General features: G+C 37.6%; 1 protein-coding gene across 8 annotated transcripts in view; it reads right to left on the reverse strand.

Annotated features, from left to right (window-relative positions):
• TJP1 (tight junction protein 1) overlaps window positions 1-22,000 on the reverse strand; it is a 242,385-nt gene that overhangs the window by 50,608 nt on the left and 169,777 nt on the right. For all 8 annotated transcript variants that reach the window (XM_087428840.1, XM_087428839.1, XM_087428838.1 and 5 more), the window contains 6 exons: window positions 13,509-13,633; window positions 12,697-12,799; window positions 6,732-7,008; window positions 2,878-2,981; window positions 1,886-2,054; window positions 918-1,065 (listed from right to left, as the gene is read on the reverse strand). In XM_087428840.1, the coding sequence (XP_087284966.1) occupies window positions 918-1,065; window positions 1,886-2,054; window positions 2,878-2,981; window positions 6,732-7,008; window positions 12,697-12,799; window positions 13,509-13,633 (926 nt within the window). The remainder of the gene's footprint in view (window positions 1-917; window positions 1,066-1,885; window positions 2,055-2,877; window positions 2,982-6,731; window positions 7,009-12,696; window positions 12,800-13,508; window positions 13,634-22,000) is intronic.

The following is a 22,000-nucleotide window of genomic DNA, read 5'->3' on the forward strand; positions in this document are numbered from 1 at the left end:
ACTTCTCCCTTGCCTCTTCACCTTCCTCAGGGAATGTACTCCGTGCAGTCCAGTTCTTGGCCTTCTCTCCATATTGTTTCTCTTAGCAATTTTAGTGACTTCTATGGCTTGAACTAAGCCATAGTTAGTGGCTCTATGCAGCTAAGTCCCAAACCACCATCTCTAATCCTAAACTGTTCAACTGTGGACTTGAATTTTCAAGTGCCTCCAGAAGATCTCCATATGGACTGTTATTAAACCATAGTAAGTTGGTGGCCTACAGAGCCCTGGAGATGTCCAGAAATTTTATGTAAATGCTACACATGTGTGTACATGTGCTTTTTTCTGAAGATAAGGGTCATAATTTTCTTCAGATTCTCAAACGTATATATGACCCCAAAGACAGTACACACTCAGGGAAGTCACATATTATTGGCACACCAGAACCTTTGGCATAAATACTAGACAGTGTATCTTTAAAAGGGAAAACAAAGTTCAGGTTAATCTGTCTAGTAAAAGACTTCTACTACAGTTGACTTTCTCAAGCAGATTTCTTAAGCTTGCTAGCATCTTCTAATGCTGTGGGTTAACAAACTGCAGCTGCGGGCTAACTGTTTTTGTAAATAAAATCCTATGGGAAAATAGCCATGCCTATTCATTTACATATTGTCTAAGGTTACTTTTGTGCTATAAAGACAGAGTTGAGTAGCGATAAGAGACTGTATGGCTTGCGTGCCTAAAATATTTACTATCTGGCCCTTAGAAAAAGTTCGACTCCCCTCTGTTTTCTAGATAAGAAATAATTAAATCGATAAAGAAAAACAGACCTAATCTTGAATAATCAAAAGAAAATCTGTCTTCTAGTTTTATTTGTAAGCAATACCAGGAACATGTATTAGGCACACACAACTATTTTATTTTAAATAGAGTGTGATTACCTGCCGTTGCTTGGCTGTTGTGGAGAGTGTCTGGAATGATCAGAAGGCTCTGATCGTTGGTCAGGAGATCGTGACCGGCTGTGGCGAGGAAGCCTGTCGTGTGATCGACCGGAATGATCTGAGGCCAGTGACTGTATTTCTGAAATGTCTGTTAAATAAAAGGGTGCTATTTATTTTCCCATGAAATGATTATAGTAAAATATAAGATAATCTGATGAAATAGATATAAGCTACTAAATATAATTTCATATAAAATGGATGATTTAAGCATTAACTTCATAAGCCACTGATCAATAGTGGTGAGCTGTCTACAAAAAAAGAAATCTACAGCAACAACATGGTGGACCTTGAAGGCATTACACTAAGTGAAATAAGTCAGACAAAGATAAATACTGTATGATCTCACTTATATGTGGAATCTAAAACAAATGAATAAAACACCAAACTCATAGAAAAAGACATCAGATTTGTGGTTATCAGAGATGGGGGGTAGATTAGAGGAAGGTGGTCAAAAGGTACAAACTTTCAGCTATAAGATAAATTAAGTACTAGGAATGTAATGTACAACATGATGGCTATTGTTAACAATGTTATGTGATATATAACAAAGTTGTTGGGAGACTAGATCCTGAGAACTCTCATCACAAGGAGAAATTTTCTTTCTTTTTATTTTATCTATATGAGATGATGGAAGCTAACTAAACACATTGTGGTAATCATTTCACAATACATGCAAATCAAACCATCATGCTGTACACTTTAAACTTATACAGTGATGTATGTCAATTATTTCTCAATAAAACTCGAAGAAAAATTAAAATCAATCCTCCCCAAATATAGATCTATAAGTCTTAGATTTTGAAGGTGTCTGGGTTGTAGAAAATTATTTCACTCAAACATGTCAAATCTTCCCAGTACTTTAAGAAATAAGTTACTTAAAGGGAATCTCTAAACCGAACTGTACTCACCATCTCTCTCAGAGGCATTAGCAGAGTGGATACTGTCAGCAAGATCAGGGACGTTCAACAGGGTAGCCCGTTCATCTCTCTGAACTACCATTTTTAACTTGCCTTTAGACCTTTCTATCAATGTCTTTGCATCTGTCAATGACATATTTTCTGTCACAGTACCATTTATCTGCAATAGAAAAGAAACTATAAATGAAAGTAAATGACAAAAATACAAATGTTAATTTAGTCTGTTATGAACAACAGTATCTAAACTACTCCTTGGCTTGCTATAAGAACCAAAATATTCCCTTTCCACTTTCCTATAGCATCAAAGTACTCCTCCTTCCTGAAATAATAAACTCTTTACTCCACTGTTGCTCTGTCAGAAAACCCAAATTAGCATCCCCTAGCCCCTCCCCCAAAGCCTGTCACTTTCTGTTAATTATAAGCAAACTAAAAAAACAAACATTTCAATAGTATCTAGAGCAGTTATCAAAACCACTAATTGTGGGGGCCAGCCCGGTGGCACAGGTGGTTAAGTACGCGCGCTCCACGTCAGCGGCCTGGGGTTCACAGGTTCGGATCCCGGGCGCACACTGACACACCGCTTGTCAAGCCATGCTGTGGCGGCGTCCCATATAAAGTAGAGGAAGATGGTCACGGACGTTAGCTCAGGGACAATCTTCCTCAGCAAAAAAAAAAAAAAAAAAAAAAACCACACAAAAAAAACACTAATTGTATAAGAATACACATATCATTATCTACAAAATAGCTCCTACTAGTGAATGACATACATTTGTAGTGATTCATTTTCTCAGGATGACTCTATGCTTAAAGAAAAACATCAGTGTTGACATGTAATAACGGACAGTGGCAAACTATCCAGCCTCCCAAACATTGATTTTTAATTCTTTTTGGCAAAACTGCTTCAAGCACGAGCAGAAGCTATATGGTCACTCTAGAACTTGCTTTCTATTTCAGATCATTAAAATGTAAGAATACGACTATACCTTCAATACAACATCGCCTTCTTGAATATTGCCATCTCTTGCTGCCAAACTATCTTGTGAAATTTCCTTTACAAATATATGGCTGGCCAATCGAAGACCATATTCTGAAATAATATATTTAAATGTCTTTAGTGTAAAACCATAAGCCACTTAAATAGAGTTGAAAAGCATAAGACTAATAATCACTGCATAAAGAGTTTTTAAGTACCATCAATAACAAGAAATTATTCTTGATCACCCTGCAGAGAGGACAATTCCTCTAATCATCAAAAAGTCTGCACTGTCAATGTGAAAGCAAAGGGAAAGTGTGTAGTTCAAACAGAAGACTGACATACTGTATTCCCATTTTACTGAAGAAGAGAAAGCCCTAAAGAGAAGCCCATTTCTTTCTATGTTGTACTGACAGATTGGCTTCTCAGAAGGATTATTAATGAATATAATTCTAAAAAGTAAACTGCTTAAGGTCTGGCAAAACTCTGGAAAGGGTGATACTTTTATTGATGACTAGTGTTACCAAGCATATACTGTTTTTGTTTTCCCCAGTTCCTAGAGCAAAAATATTTCTGATCCTACACATCTTTGACACTGGAGAGACATACTCAGAGCACCAGCACATACTACCCTGTATTACTACAGCAAACAAAGGCTTACAACAAGCCAGGCAGACGTGGGTGGGAGTTAAAAATGGCAGTCCTTTCCTTTTAACAACCAACGAGGTATCCAAGAGTGAGGCAACATTAATTGTATCTGCGGGTGAGGGTGAGGGAGTGGGCCGAGTTGGGGAAGTTACCAGGACAGTCCAGAAAACTGTCCAGGGGCTTGCAAAGCTGCCGTTTTTTTTTTTTTTTTAAACTAGAACAATGACTACAACATAAAGTCAATAGGAAAAGGATTGCTCCTGGTTCTGTCAGGCGAGAGAAAAGGACTCTGAGTCTTACTGCTTTAAAAACAAAAACAAAAGCAAAAACATACCAAGATTGGAAACAAAACTGTTTTTAATATGGGATAACTTAGCAGACCTGATACCCAAAAAGTTACATCAGAGTTACAGTTTAACTTAAGGCAAATATACAAAAAGTGCTCACAAGCAGGACTAGAACCAGGGTTAAAAAAGAAAATGACTTTTTAGGGGATTTAGGCAGTCAACTATACGTGCTTTAGAAATGGTCATTATATCACAGAGAAATACAGTATTGATTAAAAGACTATCCTTCAAGTTAAAATTAAACAAATACAGAGATGACTTCAAAATATTGCTTATATATTAATATATTTCAAATATTTCCTTGGGTAAATATTAACTATGTGCCAGGCACTATGGACAAAAAGCAGCAAATGAGAGAGGGAGTCCCTGTACTCTCGTGACTTACATAGTCAGCAGGGAAAAAGATGTTACCAGGGCAATTATGAGCGTGATGAAGAGTTCAGATGGGGCAATGAGTCTAGTAAGAGGTCAAAAAAGGCCTCCCTGAAGAAGAAATACTAAGGCTGGAACATCACCTAAGAAATATTAAGGTGGAAATACTAAAACTAAAAGATGAAAATACTAAAACTAAAAGATGAGGGTGTGTATGTGTGGTGATGGAGGTGTTAGAAGCAGAATGGTTAAAAACAAATGCACCAAGGGCCAGCCTGGTGGTACAGTGGGTAAGTTCGCATGCTCTGTATCAGCGGCCCGGGGTTTGAAGGTTCAGATGCCAGGCATGGACCTACGCATTGCTTATCAAGCCATGCTGTGGCAGGCATCCCACATATAAAATAGAGGAAGATGGGCACAGGTATTAGCACAGGGCCAATTTTCCTCAGGAAAAAGAGGACTGGCAAGGAATTTAGCTCAGGGCTAATCTTCCTCACCAAAAAAAAAAAAAAAAACAAACCCAAATGCACCAAAAGGTATGAAGGAAAGACTTGGCAGGTTTGCTGAAGTCCTAAGTGTAGGGTAGCTGGGACTGAGAAGTAACTAAGAGAAGCTGAAAGAATAAGACAGAAAAGCATCCCAGAGGATCCTCTAACTCTGTGAAGGAGTCTGCAGAATCAACTGGAAGGGATCCAGAGACTAGTTTATGAGACTAAATGAGTGCATTAAGAGAAGATGGTGCTCACTACACCAAAAAAAAAAAAGTATGTGAGGTGATGGATGTGTTAATTAACTTGATTGTGGTGATCATTTCATAATGTATACGTACATCGAACCATCATGTTGTACAACCTGAATATATACAATTTTATGTATTTACATACAATGTCAATTATACCTCAATAAAGGTGAAAGAAAAAAAGGAAATGATGGTAGCTTGGACAAGGGCGGTGGCAGTGGAGAAAGGCAGAAGTGGGATGGTTAAGAGTGGTATTTAGTAAATTAGAATGTATTAACTGGGCGTAGGAAAATAAAGAAAAACAGAAATGTCAAGGATAACCACCATGTTATCTGTGACTGGCTTGAGAAACAGGGTAGATAGGAATATATTCAACGGGATACTTCATAAGAAGCACAAAGAAAAATTTTAAGAGGGAGATGTGTGTTTCATGTGAGGGACCTATGTGGAACACCTAAGTGAATATGCCTAATGGTCAGCTGGAACACAACAGTATACAGACTTGAGCTGGACAAATAAGTTTTGCCAATATTAGCAGCTGACTGAGGCAATGAGAGTAGATGAGATTGCCTAAAGAGGTTATCTTACATGGAAAAAAAGATTCTAGGACAGAAATCTACAGATCATTAAAGGGTAGGATGAGGAGAATTTATTTGCCAAAGATACAGAAAAGCAAGGGGGATCCCAAAAGGACATAGTACTACACAAGCCAAGGGAAGACATTATTTCAAAAAACAGGGAGTGGTTAACTATGTGAAATGGTACTGAAAAGGCAAGTGAGACAAAGACTGAAAATTTCTACTGGATTTAGTGTGAACAGTTTTGGGAGCAGGGTGGAACAGATATGAGACCAGAGAGGGTTGAAGAGGGAGTGGTAAAAGAAGTAGAAACAGCAAGTGTAGACAGGTTGACTGAGAAGTCCACTAAACAGTGGGGTGAGGAACAATAACTAGGAGATACGTTAGGTTTTGGTAAAGCAGATCAAAGTGAGCCTTCAGAATATTCTTACTATAATAATCTTTTTATCAAAATGATCAGTCATAAATGCTTTCCTGCATTTGAGAGACATGGTCACAGCAGGAAGAAGCCACAATCAGATTCATTTTTATCAAATTTGATTGAGAGGAGGCAGCTAGGCTTCGGTTTCAAAAATTTTAAAGAAGTCCTGCATTATAGAGAAACGCCCTTTAAGGGGCTCCTTCCCCTTAATCTCTCAATTTAAAAAAACAGTCTGCCAAAAAAACAAAATCCCTAGACTTCTCTGCCTGGTTATGCTACTACTGATCCCAACAAGAAATCCAAAATCCAACTACCACAACTATTACAACAAAATGATGCAAGAAGAGAAAATCGATGATCTCTCAAGGCTGCCATAACAGGATTTGACTTATAGCAATAGGACACAAGAACGAAGATAACAAAAGACAACAAAAACAAAGATACAAAGAGACGGCAACTCTACTTCTCATTAAAATTAAGTCTTAATGGCCGGCCCTGTGGCTTGGTGGTTAAGTGCGCGCGCTGCAATGCTGGTGGCCCGGGTTCGGATCCCGGGTGCGCATCGAGGCACCACTTCTCCGTCCATCCTGAGGCCGAGTCCCACATACAGCAACTAGAAGGATGTCCAGCTATGACATACAACTATCTACTGGGGCTTTGGAGGGAAAAAATAAAATAAATAAAATCTTTAAAAAAAAAAAAAAAAATTAAGTCTTAAAATTTTCAAGTGAAAATGATAAATGAGCTGGTAGAGAATACCTTCATTTTTCCGGGATTTCACCAATGTGACTTTGGTGGGTTTGGCAGGTTGACTGGAGGCCACAGATCGCCTATCAGATCGCGGAGACAAACTCCTCTCTCTACTTGCACTTCTATCCCTCGCCCAACTCTTCTCACTCCTTCTATTAACCAGACCACCACGGCCACTTCTTGGATCATGTACTTCATCATCATAACTATCTTCTTCATTTTCAGATACTGGTTCAGGATCAGGACGACTTACTGGTATCTGAACTTTCTTCTTCCTTCGAATAGTCTACAAATAAAAAAAGATTACAAAATAAGCTGACTGATTTTCATATTTGTACTTTCAGTTCCTAAGAGAAAGGAAAATTACATTTTTATGGTCCCATATTAATTAAATTAATTACGAATCAGAGAGATATAATACACAATCATAACAAATCCCACAGGAATACACTGCTGTAATGGTTGTGTTTTCTGCTTTCCTGATAAACAGATCTGGTTAAGAACCACATTTGGAATAGTGGGCCTAATCAAGTCCACACTTAATTAATTCAGAAAGATCTTTTAAGTGTAATAATTACAAGCTTAAAGGAAAACTAATAATTGTTGGTGGTTTGAATAAAGGATGGGGCACTGTACTCTAACACCATCAAATATACTATAGTTGCTACCAAATCATAGCAAACTTGCAAGCTCAACTTGATTCCTTAAAAATTTCAGAATCCATCAGGAACAAGGCCCACAATAGTTCTCATGGACCTCTAGGAGATAAATTTATTGACCTCCACACTAACATTCAACTTAGTGTTGGAACTAATAACTCCATTATACTTCACCAATACAAACTGCTTTCAGTTTCTGAAGCTCACCAATATGTAATTTCTAGTCTAGGTATAAATTCCTTCTTCTGGCTTTCTTTCCTCAATGACTCTGGCAACTCGTTAAATTTTCCCTGTCCATTTATTTCCTTCACTTTCTTTAAGTTCAAGATCTATATATGCGTTACCTTCTGATTAAGAGCGGCCTCAATCTCTGGACTGCACTTTGCCTTCTCACACTGGTATACACTTGATCTCATCACAGCTCTGTAAGATCTTCTTGGTTAACACTCCTTGTCTTCTATTTTTGACATCTTGATCTCCTGAAACTTTTTCAGGTCCATCTTATTTCTGATTCCTCTATTCTCTATTCTCTCAGCCATCAACTCCCTCCTAGTTTCACTTGCCTCCCTCCCAAGTTTGCATGAGATGTCATGGTGTGATATTTAAATGACTTTCTCTTGACCCCTCAATCACCTGCCATGACAAACTCCAGCCCTGTATTATCCTTACCTTCAGATGGCTGCATTTCCACACTTTGCTGATTAGGTCCTCTATAAATTCATTTCACTTGACACAATTCTTATGCCTGTTCTGCAATCCTTTCATCTACCTCTTGTTGCCTCTCTATGGAATTTGCTAACACAGGTATTCCAACACTATTCTCCAAGATCCCAATCACTTGGCCTGATTTGGAGACATCAGTGCCACTTCACAGGCCCTCTACTCCTAATTTTTTTCAATATCTCATTTATTTGGTCTTCCTTCCTTCTGGTCTCAAAGAGCAAGCTGATCCTCTTCCTGTATAAACAAAACTCTTCTGTATAAGTTCGTATTCTTATCCCTACCCACCTCCAAGACCCTTCTTCATCAATTACCATCCCCCAAGGTACTTACAACTTTAATCTCTGCCTATTCACCTCAAATCTATCCTCTGCCTACTCATCTGCCAATTAATCTTTTATTCCTCTGTCTTGCTACTCATTTCCAAGTTATCATCTTATCTCTTCCTTTTGTGGCTAACTTTCTTCAAAGTGCTGCTCTACACCTTCTACTGCTGCTTCTTACTACCACCAAGAGTGATCAGAGAAAGCCCTTCTGAGAAAACAACATTGAAGCTAAAGGATCAGAAGGAGCAAGTGGCCAGCATCTGAAAGGGATGGACAGTCAGTGCTCTGTTATGAACTTAAAGAGGCTGCCTGCCTTTCCACCCTGTGTCCCACAGGGTGGAGGCCCTTAGCAAATAACACTTACTGTAAAGCCTTCCTAACTGACTCCCTGCACTTTACTCTCACCTCTATTTCAATCTCCAACATATTGTATTAGAAGCAATATTTTGTATTATTTGTATTGTTTATACAATTCCTTCCTAGTAATGTATAAACAAAAACAAAGTACATAACCAGCCAAGCATGCAAAGCTTTCCCTATCGTTCCTCTAAGAGAGTGCCAACTATTTGGAAAGCTACTGTACCTGAACTACTCTCAACCTCGGACGACGTACATTATGGTGACAATTGTGTGTACCCATCTATGCTATTAAGATTTACGTTCCTTACAACAATAAACAAACACATAGGGACAGAGATTGGATTGGTGGTTACCAGAGGGGAAGGGGGGAGGGAGGAGGGTGAAAGGAATAATTTGGTACATATGTGTGGTGATGGGTTGTAATTGGTATTTTGGTGGTGAACATGATGTAATCTATGCAGAAATAGAAGTACAATGATGTACACCTGAAATTTTTACAATGTTATAAACCAATGTTACTGCAATAATCAAAAAATTAAAAAAAAAAAAAAAAAAAGATTTACGTTCCTTGAAGGGAAGGTCCTTGCCATGCATTTAACTATACATATAATCAAATATTTGCACCCAGTTAAGTGCTTAACCTACAGAAAAATATTCAATCCTGTTATAATTCTCCATTTATATTATGAGTTAACTGTTATAAACTCACATGAAGATATTTAGCAGGTTTGGCAATTATGCTTGATTTTAACACAAAATTTTGAAACAGAAATTTTAGGAAAAAACACCTACTTCAGTTTAGCAAAATTAAAGATTCAGATGTAAAATAAAACAATGAACTCATGCAAGTACTAGAATAAAAGACAGGATATATGCTTTTATAACTCTGATAAGGTAAAGGCTTTCATAAGCATAACACCAAAGGCAGAACCAATCAAGTGAAAGTCAGACGGGACAACATAAAAATTAAAACATTTCTATATTGAAACAAAATGATATAAAAACAAAACAAAAAATCACCATAAACAACTTACATACACTCACAAAAGCAAATGGGCAAACAATATATGCAGTACATATGACAAAAGGCTAATAATCTTAATATATACAACTCTAATATGACAATCATCATCATACAAATGCAAAGGACACAAACAGGCAAAGAAGAAACATAAACGGGCAGTATATACACTATGATATGATCAAACTCGTAATTTAAAATATTTCATTTGAAATACTATGTTTAGTCTATCAGTTTGGCAAAGACTAAAAAAGCGTTGATGAAATTGGACTCTCAATATCCTATGGGTTTTCTGAAGGGCAAACTGTCAATCCATATATCAAGTCATTCATGCCCTCTGACTAAAAAGCCACGCTTAAGAAGTTATTCATAAAAAGTAACTGAACAAGTAGGTAGAAACACATTTTTTTTAATACTTGTGGAAAGTGGACACTGAAATGCCCGTCAATGAATGGGTCAGGTAAAGTGTGTGTACGTACAGTGAAATGCTATGCAGTCATGTGGTTGTATACTACAGTGTTGGCAGGTTATCTCTAGGAAGGTGTTTTTGCCCAATTATTTGCTTCACAATGTTTTTTAGTATGTTCAGAATTTTAGTAAAAATTATACATGCTCACTACATTATAAACAATATCTATCTTCTCTTCACCTATTGTTAAACAAAATTAAGCATATTTATGGTAGTTATACTATCAAGGGAGTTGTAATATTTTAATTCAACGGAAAAGAAATCTTTTATTGAGCCTAACGCCCAAAGGGCTTTTAGTTTATGAAAAGATAATCATATAAACAACCACCCACCATAATGTAAGAGCACTGGGAAGAAGAAAGATTAGTAGATCGGGGAGGGGGGAAAGAGGAGCTGGCTATTCAGAACTGCGGAAAAACAAAAAACAACCCCCCATATAATGACCTTGAGGTTCCGGTTATGGCTGGGGATGAGTTGAGAAAGATACCTTACAACGAACGGCCACATTCTAAGACACTGGGGTTTTTTTCTAAAAGTTGTATGGCAATGAAAAACTTAACATAAATTAATGACATGATCCAATCTCTTCAAATGTGGAAATGAACAACTGCTCTCTGCTGATTAAAACACCCTTCCACCCAATCCCCCTATAGAGCAAAAAACACTTGCCCAAGGTTGCTGAGTTCTGCCCTTCCAACTGATGTAGCTAAGCACAGTCGGAGGAAAATCCATCCTTTTAGTTGCCCCAAATCCTTCTCCTTAACATGTGCTATTTCAAATATATTACAGCTTTTGGACCTACTTCTTATAAAATCATTTCTATGGGGAAAAGTCTGGAATGTAGGAATACAACTTTCTTGGGTGTATTATCAATGTGGGGTATGTGTACCATGTATTTTGCATGGAAAAACAACATTTCAGAGAAATGAAGGCCTAACAAGTTGGAGATATGAGTCAAGTTCACAACCTCAAATAGAGAGAAAAACCCAATTTACCTAAGGTGCTCACCTTGGAAGGTGCAACAACCCATCTGAAAAACACTATGAATAATAATGATAATGTGCAGGATCAGCAGCTAAGGCAAGAAAGCTAAAGCTTATTCAATTTATTAAAACCAATAAGTATAAAAATCAGCAATTTGCTTTCGTAAACACTACAGATCTCATGTTATAAAAACTGCATAAAAACTCTACTATATACTGTGCCAGTCTGTAAATAAAGTACAATCTAAAAATAACATTACAGTTGTAAAAATAAGATTATAATGAAGCTGTGAAAACATACACACAATAGAAGCTGTCTGTCATTTGGAATGCAGTAACTAAATACTGGGTCTATTGCAATATGAGAAAACTCTCATCTCACCAGCAATGACAATGGTGTAGAGAAAAACCATATGGCACAGCAGCCTACACAGGGTGAGACGGCCTAGCGACTGTGGGGTACACAGTCTCAAGGAATACCTCTTTTAGCTCTCACCCCAGCTCCCAGAGGTCAAAACACAATGCAGGCCCCTCCCCTCACTCCAGCCCTCTCCTTTCTGTTGGGTCCACTGTCTTTCTGAGTGTCTGCTGCAAAGTAGAAAGGTTCTCAGTGGACAAGGCAGGATAAACCATCTAGCTGCCCAGCCTCTTCCTCCTGCTCTGTACACCTGAGCCAAGGCCTCAAGCAGTGCCATGACCAGTCCTTTCAGAGGCTAGATGGAGTAGAAACAGGGAGGAGCAAAGTGGGCAAAGTGGCTGATGTGCTCCTAAATGTGGATCTAATTTTAAATAGGACTTTTACATTAAAATCAATCTGTGCCACATTTGCCTAGTTTTAACTGTGATCTGAGGTCAGTTATGGAGAGTTACTTTCTTTTCCTTTACTTAAAAAAAAAGACTTTTAAGAGAAATATGAAATAGAAGAAAGATTCTAGCTATATACTAAAACTGTAACATTAAATGCACCATGAACAAGTAAAATCTTACCACTTTGTCTCCTTAAACTGTATCACAGTAACAAGGAAAACAGCTGATAATGTATGTGTTCAAGGCACAATGTAAAATTTGTACATTAAACAAATCCTGGTACAGAAAATAGGGCTATATATTTCAAACAGACTACATGCCAAAATTCAGTCAAACTTAAGTACTTAAAAGAAAAGGAAACATTAAGCCATAAAGAGGTAGCCATTCAACCACTCCCCTCCTTTCCCTCTCAATTGAAAAAATTCTGGTATCTGCACTCAGAGAAAATACACACACCAGTGACAAAACACACCACCAGTATTAAAGAAACACTCTTGTAAACAACTAACTTTAGAACTACTGCTTCAGTTTTCATTTTCTTAAAGGGGAAGGAGGAATTCAAACACCAAAAACACATCAACAATAATAAAGTTAGTACCTTTACTAAATTAAAGATAAAGGATACTTACAATTTTTGCATTCTTCCCACTTTTCCTTAGTTGCTGGACAGCAAAAGCATGTTCAACATTATCCATCGAAACTCCATTAACCATTGCAACTCGGTCATTTTCCCTAAGGAAAAAAAGGTCCCCAAAATAACACATTAGAGAAAAACATACGGGTAAGTTTGTGAAGATATTTTCAAGATGAATACTTCTAAAAAATATCCTCACTATGGGCTAATTAATCTATTTATTTGTCTTCAGATCACTGATAAAATAATGTCAAACTATTTACTTTCAGATCTTCCACAAGAACGTTTAGCAAACATAACTAAACACAGGTCATTAATTTTTTTTAACCATGAACACAACGTTTCCCCAAAGGACTGAACACGTACCACAATACACAAAATGATTTTTGGTGGTAAAATTACAGGGCACGAAATGATACTATACCATATAGCTGGAAAATTCTCTTTTTAAAAAACAACAAGTCTTTCTCCTTCCAGTTTTCTTTCAATCCTTCTGATTATACTCTCACTTTTTTTTCTACTATACTTCTTTTGCTTCTCTTTATCTTGCTAATTTACTGAACAAAAAGGGCAAGACTCAGGATGAGAGGTTCCTGATGGCTATGTTCTACCCAAAACTGAGAACAAGTCTTTTCACTATCTTTATTTTTACAGTGACCTTCTACTTAAGGTGACACTAGCTTTCCATTTATGATAGAGATAAGCATAAACATGTATTAATGTAAAGAAATCACCAGCACAGGATACCAGTGACGGAGGGTAGGAACAGTGCTTCAAACAGGTGCCCACGAGAAGAAACATGCTTACTGTAGCTGTCCTTCAGCTGGTCCTCCTTTCAGCACATCTGAAATTACGATTGACGTTTCTCCACTCTGAAAATGAGGATTATCTCTTCCACCAGATATTGCAATTCCAAATCCAAATCCAGGAGCCTAAAGTAACAATTATAGTAAAATGTTGTTATTAAGAAACATAATTGTTCATTATGTTATAATCTACCATATAAAAATGTTAAAACATAAAAATTACAATCTTCTTACATCTGTGATCCAAATAGTCACTTGCTTGTATGGTTACACCTGGTATGGGAACTCATGCTCTAATAAATTAGATGCTGGGCATAACAGAATATTAAAAATTGTCAACTATATTAATGTTCTTAAGAACTAAAATACATTTAAAAATTCTGAACACTGAAATCCTGAGTTTATTTTTGATTATCAGAAGGGTTCCTGAGGGGACTGGCAGTGCCCCAGTGTGATTATCACAAACACTGGCAACTAATTTTTAGAATGACAGACTTAATTAGCAAATATACCGGGTGCCATTTTACATAATAAAATATCAATAGCTGTGAAAATCAAATATGTTATTTCAATTTCCTTCAATTATGCTAAAAATCTCTTTAGAAGTTGTACACTATGTCTTACGCACACTGCATACAATAGAAAGTAGATATTAACCATAACAAACATTTATAAATATATTTTTAATTAAATGAAATTATAATAAACTATACACTTCTAAATAAGCTGAAAATCTTTACCACAATGACTAAGGACAGCCCAGCACAGAAAAAATTCAAAATATTTCCAAGTTATTAAAAAATCACCTAATCTCAAAGAAATTCACACCATTCCCTAGAAAAGAAATGAAGTAAAATATTCAGAGGTGTCTAAAGAATCATTAAATATTTTCCCCAGGCTCCAGAATCACTAAATCAGAGGAGTGTGTTTTCATATAACGTTGTACTACAATCCACACATTGCTCTGCAATCCAAACCACTTGAGGATAAAGGCAGTCCAGTCCACAACAGAGAAGACCATGTCCATCACAGACTGAGCATATGTAATGACCATCCCTCCCACCCCAAAGACCACTGAAGAGGCAAAAGAAAAAGAAAAAAGAAAAACTCGTCTTAAAAAAGAATAAACAGGGGCCGGCCCAGTGGTGTAGTGATTAAGTTCATGCGCTCCGCTTTGGCGGTCCAGGGTTTGTGGGGTGGGATCCCAGGTGTGGACCTACGCACTGCTCATCAAGCCATGCTGTGGCGGCATCCCACACAGAAAAAATAGAGGAAGACTGGCACAGATGTTAGCTCAGGGACAATCTTCGTCAAGCAAAAGGAGGAAGACTGGCAATGGATGTTTTAGCTCAGGGACAATCTTCCTCACAAAAAAAAAAAAAAAAAAAAAAAAAAAGAACACACACCAGCAATTCCACTCCTAGGTATATACCTAAGAAAAATGAAAACATGTGTCCACACAAAGACTTATACCCAAATGTTCATAGCATCACCATTTATAGTAGGCCCAAAAGTGGAAACAACCCAAATGTCCACTGACTGATAAATGGATAAAATGTGGTATAGCTATACAATGGAATATTATTCACAATAAAAAGAAATGAAATACTGATACATGCTACAAAACGGATGAACCCTGAAAACATTATGCTAGGTGAAAGAAGCCAGTCGTAAAAGACTATATATAGTATAATTCCATTTACATGAAATGTTTAAAAAAGACAAATCTATAGAGACAGAAACTAGAGTAGCTGTAGTCTAGAGCCAGAGGTGGGAAGGGATGGAGAGACTGGGGAGGGAGAGCTTACGAGTACAGTATTCCTCTGTATTTCTGAGTCTCTGGTGATGGTTGTACAACTATGAATATACTAAAAACCATTAAGTTGTACACTTTAAAGGGTGAATTGTACGGTATGTGAATTATATTGCAATAATGTTAATGCAAAAAAAACGTTAATGTGGAAAAAAAACAAACAAGAAAACACCTGGGTAGCTGAAGACAATGGCAACTGCCTGAAACTGTGTCATCCCATATATCCTTCCCAAATAATACAACAAGAACAAATTACCACACAAAACCATACCCTCAGTATAACTCAAAGACAGAGAATATCCAACTTTCAAAGTAGCTAGAAGCAGGCCTAAAATTTCAAAAATAAAATAAGAAATGATTAGAAAGAAATAACTCTTAGCACTGAATTAGAAAACGACTATTTTACAGAACTAATTCAAATAAATTTGAAAACCTAGATGAACCAGATAATTTCCTAGGGAAATACAGATTACTGAACTGACTCTATTAGAAATAAAGTTTACACAACCTGAAGAAATAGAGAAAGTTATGAGGAAATTACCCCACAAAAAAGCACCAGGCACAGATGATTTCATAGGGGAATTCTACCAAAACATCAATATCCAGATACCCTCGATGTTCCATAAATTGTTCCAGAGCACTGAAAATGAAGGAAAGCTTCTAAACTCTTTTTATGAAGCAACTATAAATCTGATAATGACTGTCCATGATAAAGTCAGAGCTCTCCCCCCGCAATTTTTTTGTGTGTGTGTGTGAGGAAAATCAGCCCTGAGCTAACATCCGTGCTAATCCTCCTCTTTTTGCTGAGGAAGACCGGCTCTGAGCTAACATCTATTGCCAATCCTCCTCCTTTTTTCCCCCAAAGCCCCAGCAGATAGTTGTATGTCATAGTTGCACATCCTCCTAGTTGCTGCATGTGGGACACGGCCTCAGCACGGCTGGAGAAGCGGTGCGTCGGCAGGCGCCCAGGGTTCCGAACCCAGGCTGCCAATAGCGGAGCATGCGCACTTAACTGCTAAGCCACAGGGCCGGCCCCCCCCAAATATTAAAGCCCAACATCATTTACGTATATCTATGTAAAAGTAATAAATAAAAAAAGAGCAAACAAGGGCCAACACCACACATATATTCCATGACAAAAGGACTTATTCCAAGAAGCAAAACTGGTGTATTAGGAAATCCATTGGTATAAAATATCCTATTAATAAATCTAAAGAAAAAAAATTCTATGATTATAGCTTTAACCCTGGAAAAGCCTTTGACAAAATCCAACACTCACTAATGAGAAAAAAAAAAAGAGTTCAAGAACGTGCATTCAATCTGCTGTAATATGTTGGTTTTTGTTAAAGCACATGAAGAAAATCCAGCTTCACACACATACGTAATTGAAAAGGAAAGGCGTTATTTTAGTAGCCTTTTTAGGTAATTACGGATATGCATGTGTGATTTTATATCAAAACCTGATAAGCGGTAGTTTCTTAACAGATAGTTGCAATGTGCAATCTGAAACCAAATCAGTGAGCTTTTTGTACTCTGTTACATGAATATCCATTGGCCTATTTTGCACTTTGAATGGATATTTAATCCATCATGATTTTACAATAGCATGCCTTGGTCGTTTGGAAAATATTTAGGCAAATCTTTGAAATGAGGATACATTTCACTACACAATATTTTTTAAAAATCATGTGTTAATATCACCATCAATCTCATCAAAGTCTTTAAGTACTGAAAAGCTATTGAGCTCATAGTGGCAGATAAAAGTTTTCTAAATGTTAATATTTATTTTAAAATTCAATTTTCTTCGTTGGCAACAAATACTATCAGAGTTGTTTTCCTTGAAGCAACAGGTACTTGTTCATTTGAGAAAAATGTCAAACATTCAAGTCTAGATGACTATACATTCCTTGAAGTACAAACAGTGTTACACACAGACAGACACACAAATACATAACTAGTCGAGCTTCCAATTCAAACAATCACACTAGTACTTCAGCATAACGCAGGAGTGCCTTATGCATATTTCTCATTTCAATACATAGATTATTTAGAAAGATATGTATTCAAAAGCTGAGATGTGGTAAAACACTTGTTATTGCTTCGAGTCATGCCAAAGCAAAACTGAACTTGTTCTTATAAATTATGAGTGTGTGCCAGTGACTACTAGTAAGGTTTGGTGCCACTGCCTTGATTTGGGCTATGGCGCCAGTTTTACCCACCACTGTTTCTGCATTTTCACTACAAATATCAACACAGTGAAAAAGACAACACTTTGGTATTGTTATGAAAATAGTTTGCCCTACAGCATAAAGGGTTTCAGAGACCTTTCAGGGTCCTCAGCCTATACTTTGAAAACACTGATATTAGGAATCACTGAAAAATGAGAAAGAAGAACAAAAAACCCAATAAAATAATGAAACAATTTACAAAAGATATATATGATGTTAAAACTCATAATTAGAGAAATGCAAATTAAAACCACGCAGAAAATGGTATAAACTGAAGTATGACAACACATTCTGTTGGGGAGGCTGCAGAGAAATAGGCACTCTTATACACTGAGAATGGGCATGCAAATTGCTACAACTCTTTAGGAGAGGAATTTGGCGATATCTAACAAAATTACAAAAGCACTTAACTTTTGACAGAGAAAACCAATTTCTAGGAATGTATTCTGAAGATATATACAGTCATGCGTCGCATAACGATGTCTCGGTCAACGACAGACCACAGATACGACAGAGATCCCTTAAGATTAGTACCATATAGCCTAGGTGTGTAGTAAGCTATACCATCTAGGGTTGTGTTAAGTACACTCTATGATGTTCACACAATAATGAAATGCGTAATGATGTCTCAGAACATATCCCTGTTGTTAAGTGACACATGACTGAACATCACCAACAACATGAAAATACATATGCACATGGTTATTCATTCCAGATTGTCTATAATTGTAAATATTGGAAAAAACCTAAATGCCTAAGGGTTAGCTCCAGGGCAGTTGGGAGGGTGTTATTCTTTTGCTTTTTTTCCTCCTTGCAAGAGATTGGGACTAATCTTTTACCCTATATACTTTTATACTGTGCATTTACATCTTAGTGGTAATTCTTTTATTTAAAAATTAAACAGGGGCCGGCCCCGTGGCTTAGCGGTTAAGTGCACGCGCTCCGCTGCTGGCGGCCCGGGTTCGGATCCTGGGCGCGCACCGACATACCGCTTGTCTGGCCATGCTGAGGCCGTGTCCCACATACAGCAACTAGAAGGATGTGCAGCTATGACATACAACTATCTACTGGGGCTTTGGGGGAAAAAAATAAAATAAATAAAAAAATAAAATAAAATAAAAAAGTAAAAAAATAAATAAATAAAAATAAATAAATAAATAAAAATGAAAGGGACTGGCCTAGTGGCGTAGTGGTTAAGTTTGCATGCTCCGCTTTAGCAGCCTGGGGTTCACAGGTTCGGATCCCAAGCGTGGACCTATGCACCACTCATAAAGCCATGCTGCGGCAGCATCCCATATACAAAATAGAGGAAGATGGGCACAGATGTTAGCTCAGGGACAATTTTCCTCAGGAAAAAGAGGAAGACTGGCAACGAATGTCAGCTCATGGCCAATCTCCCTCACCAAAAAAATAATAATAAAAATAAAAATTAAAAACATAACACAAAAATATTAAAGAAACGCTGAAAACATCAGGAACTTTCAATGAGAAAGGCAAAGATGAGAAGATATTTTCTTAAGATTTACTTGTGAGCAAGTTAGTGTAGTTTTGGCTGCAGTGAGCCAGGGCCTGAAACCTGGCCCGCACCACTGCTTCCATGGAGCTCCGGCACTTAGGAGGGCGTGTAATGCTGCTGGATCAGTGCTTGCTGGAGTTCATTTAATGACTATCCAGAGAGTCTGTGATTCCCAATCCTGGCTGCAGATGAAAATCATTTGGGAACAGTTTCAAAAATGCTTGCTGATGTCTGAACCCCTGGTTTTAAATAAAACTGGAGAAGGGTAGATGGCAAGCATTTTTTTTTTAAGCCCCAAAGTGATTAAAATGGGCAGCCAGGACTGAGAACCTCAGCCTTAAATGCTCTGTGAACAGCAGACCAGGGTGGTCATCAAAAACTTCAAAGGGTTCAACTATTCACACTTTCCCTTCCCTCTACTTTCACTGTTGTCTGATTTGGCCTTTTCAATAGATTTCTTACCTCCACTGCACTATAATTTACCCTCCATGTTCGAAGGGTTATCATTCTAAAAGAAACCTAATCCTGTCATGCCACTGCCCACAGGTCCAAATTCCTTAGTATGCAATATACTGAAATACAACTCCAAACTTGCTTCCCAGCACCCCAGTCTTTGCTCTGAACACACTTTACTTAAGCACGCCATGCATTATCAAACTCTATGCTTTCGCATCTCCTTTCTGCCTAGGTTTCCTTTGGCATTTCATCAGTCTTGTGAGCTTTAGCTCATCCTTCACAGTCCAGGTTCCATGTCATCTCATTGATAAAAGCATCCTAGCTTTCCAGAGGTAGAAATGGCCCATCCAGTATGCTCCCAGAGCACATGCACATACTTCTGCTACTTAAGACATGGCATTGTAAATAGCCTGGGTATCAAGGCCCCATTTGGAAGGGATTCACTATTTACTTACATATTCCAGCTAAGTACAACACTGCAAGGGTCTAACACAAAGTGGTTCATCAACGTTAGTGCACTAAAACAAGTATTTGATGGATTATTCAATTTAACTTTAATTCAATTCCCCAATGTAGTTGTCTTTTTTTTAACTAGCACTAATTTGACCACTAAAAACTCAAGATTTCTAGAAAAACTAGCAGCCATAGTACTAGCATGGATTTAGATCTTACTGAATTTCCAAACGAAAAAGCAGGGCAACTACCAAACAAACCAAAAACCCATGGGCATTTACAACAAAACCAAGCAACCAACGTATCCCCTCAAGGTGCAAAACCCAAGCAGGTGGGAATGAGCAGCTAGCTATGAGACTTGTGTGTTCCCAGCAACTACATGGGAGGGAAGCAACAAGGTGTCTAACACACTAAGACCTGAAGAACCTCCAAATAATCCACAGGTATTCACTGGAAAGAATGGCAGGATAATTTGAGAACAGCAGCTAAAATTGGGAGAGATTATGGCTACTCCACAAGTGGGTGAGAGCAAGGAGTCTGCAGTAGAAGCTGAATTGGCTGGAGCAGTGTACCCCCTAGGAATTCTCAACACTGACCTGCTAGGCCCTTCTAGGACAGGGCTCACACTGCAGAGAAACTGCTGCCAGTGGAATCAAACCTGCTCCTGGCAGGACAGGAACAACAGAGACAAAGGAAAGGGAAGGTCCAGATAAAAGTGTGCAAAAGGGGGCTGCTGGCCCAGTGGCATAGTGGTTAAGTTTGCGCGCTCTGCTTCAGCAGCCCGGAGTTCACAGGTTCAGATCCCGGGCGCGGACCTATGCATTGCTTTATCAAGCCATGCTGTGGCAGCGTCCCATTTTTAAAACAGAGGAATACTGGCATAGGTATTAGCTCAGCGACAATCTTCCTCAAGCAAAAAGAGGAAGATTGGCAACAGATGTTAGCTCAGGGCCAATCTTCCTCTCACACACACACACACACAAAAATTAATACTATTTCTAGTAATTAAAATTGATAATGGTGGAATTATTATTATTCTGAGGCAATCATATGCGCTGTACTGGACTTACTAAAAGACTAACGTGCCCAAGGTGCATTCCTGAGGGATTTTCAAAAGTAATGGAAAATATCCCATTTTTTCTCATATATCTTTACCATAAAAATTTTGTAGGTGTGTCAAAAGATAGTTGATTTTTTGTATGTTTACATGAGAAAATATCTAAGATAATTTTTTTATTACAGTAGTGGGGAAAGTGGTTTAAAGCAGTATAATCTCATCTCATTTATTTGTATGTGCACATATATATATGGTTATAGCTTTTGCATGAAACAAAGAGCATCAAAGAATTTTACTTTCACCATATTTCATCCTTTTGAGACCCAGAGGCAGCCACAAGCAGAAATAACATGCATATCTTTGCCTGGTAGGGATACTGAATTTCTGATAAATGAGAGGCTGGGAATCTGTTCAGTTATTTGTCCAGAGTTATTGGACACTAGCCATGCCCATTCCTTTACATATCATCATGACTACTTTTGTGGTGAGTTTTTGCAACAGGGACCACGTGGCCAACAAAGCCGAAACTATTTACTATCTGACCTTTTATGGTAAAGGTTTGCCCATCCATGTGACAAAGCATTTCTTAATTCCTTTTAAAAAAAAAAGGGAAAAAAAAATTCCTGAAAGTTGACTGTTGATTCAGTTGCAGAAATAGCTGGATAATCTCTTCTTCAAAGATTCTTCTCTGTTCCCTTAATATATGCCCGATTCTCTACTTAAAGATTTCCCTCGTTGCCTTCTTTTCCTTCCGTTTTTCTATGCCAAATTTCTACGACCAGTTAACTTAAACCTAACTTTCTCACTAATTATAGTTTTACTCCTCTCCCTTTATTCTTCCAATCAACCCTCAACATTCCATGGAACCTGTTCTAGTCACGTGCTTTCACAGTGAACATTAGGATCACAAAATTTTAAAACCAAATGGATCCTCAGCGATCATTTGATTCAATTTCCTTTTTACAAATGA

Source organism: Ceratotherium simum, chromosome 3 (genome assembly GCF_057802395.1).
Source record: "Ceratotherium simum simum isolate JZ-2026a chromosome 3, ASM5780239v1, whole genome shotgun sequence".
NCBI lineage: Eukaryota > Metazoa > Chordata > Mammalia > Perissodactyla > Rhinocerotidae > Ceratotherium > Ceratotherium simum.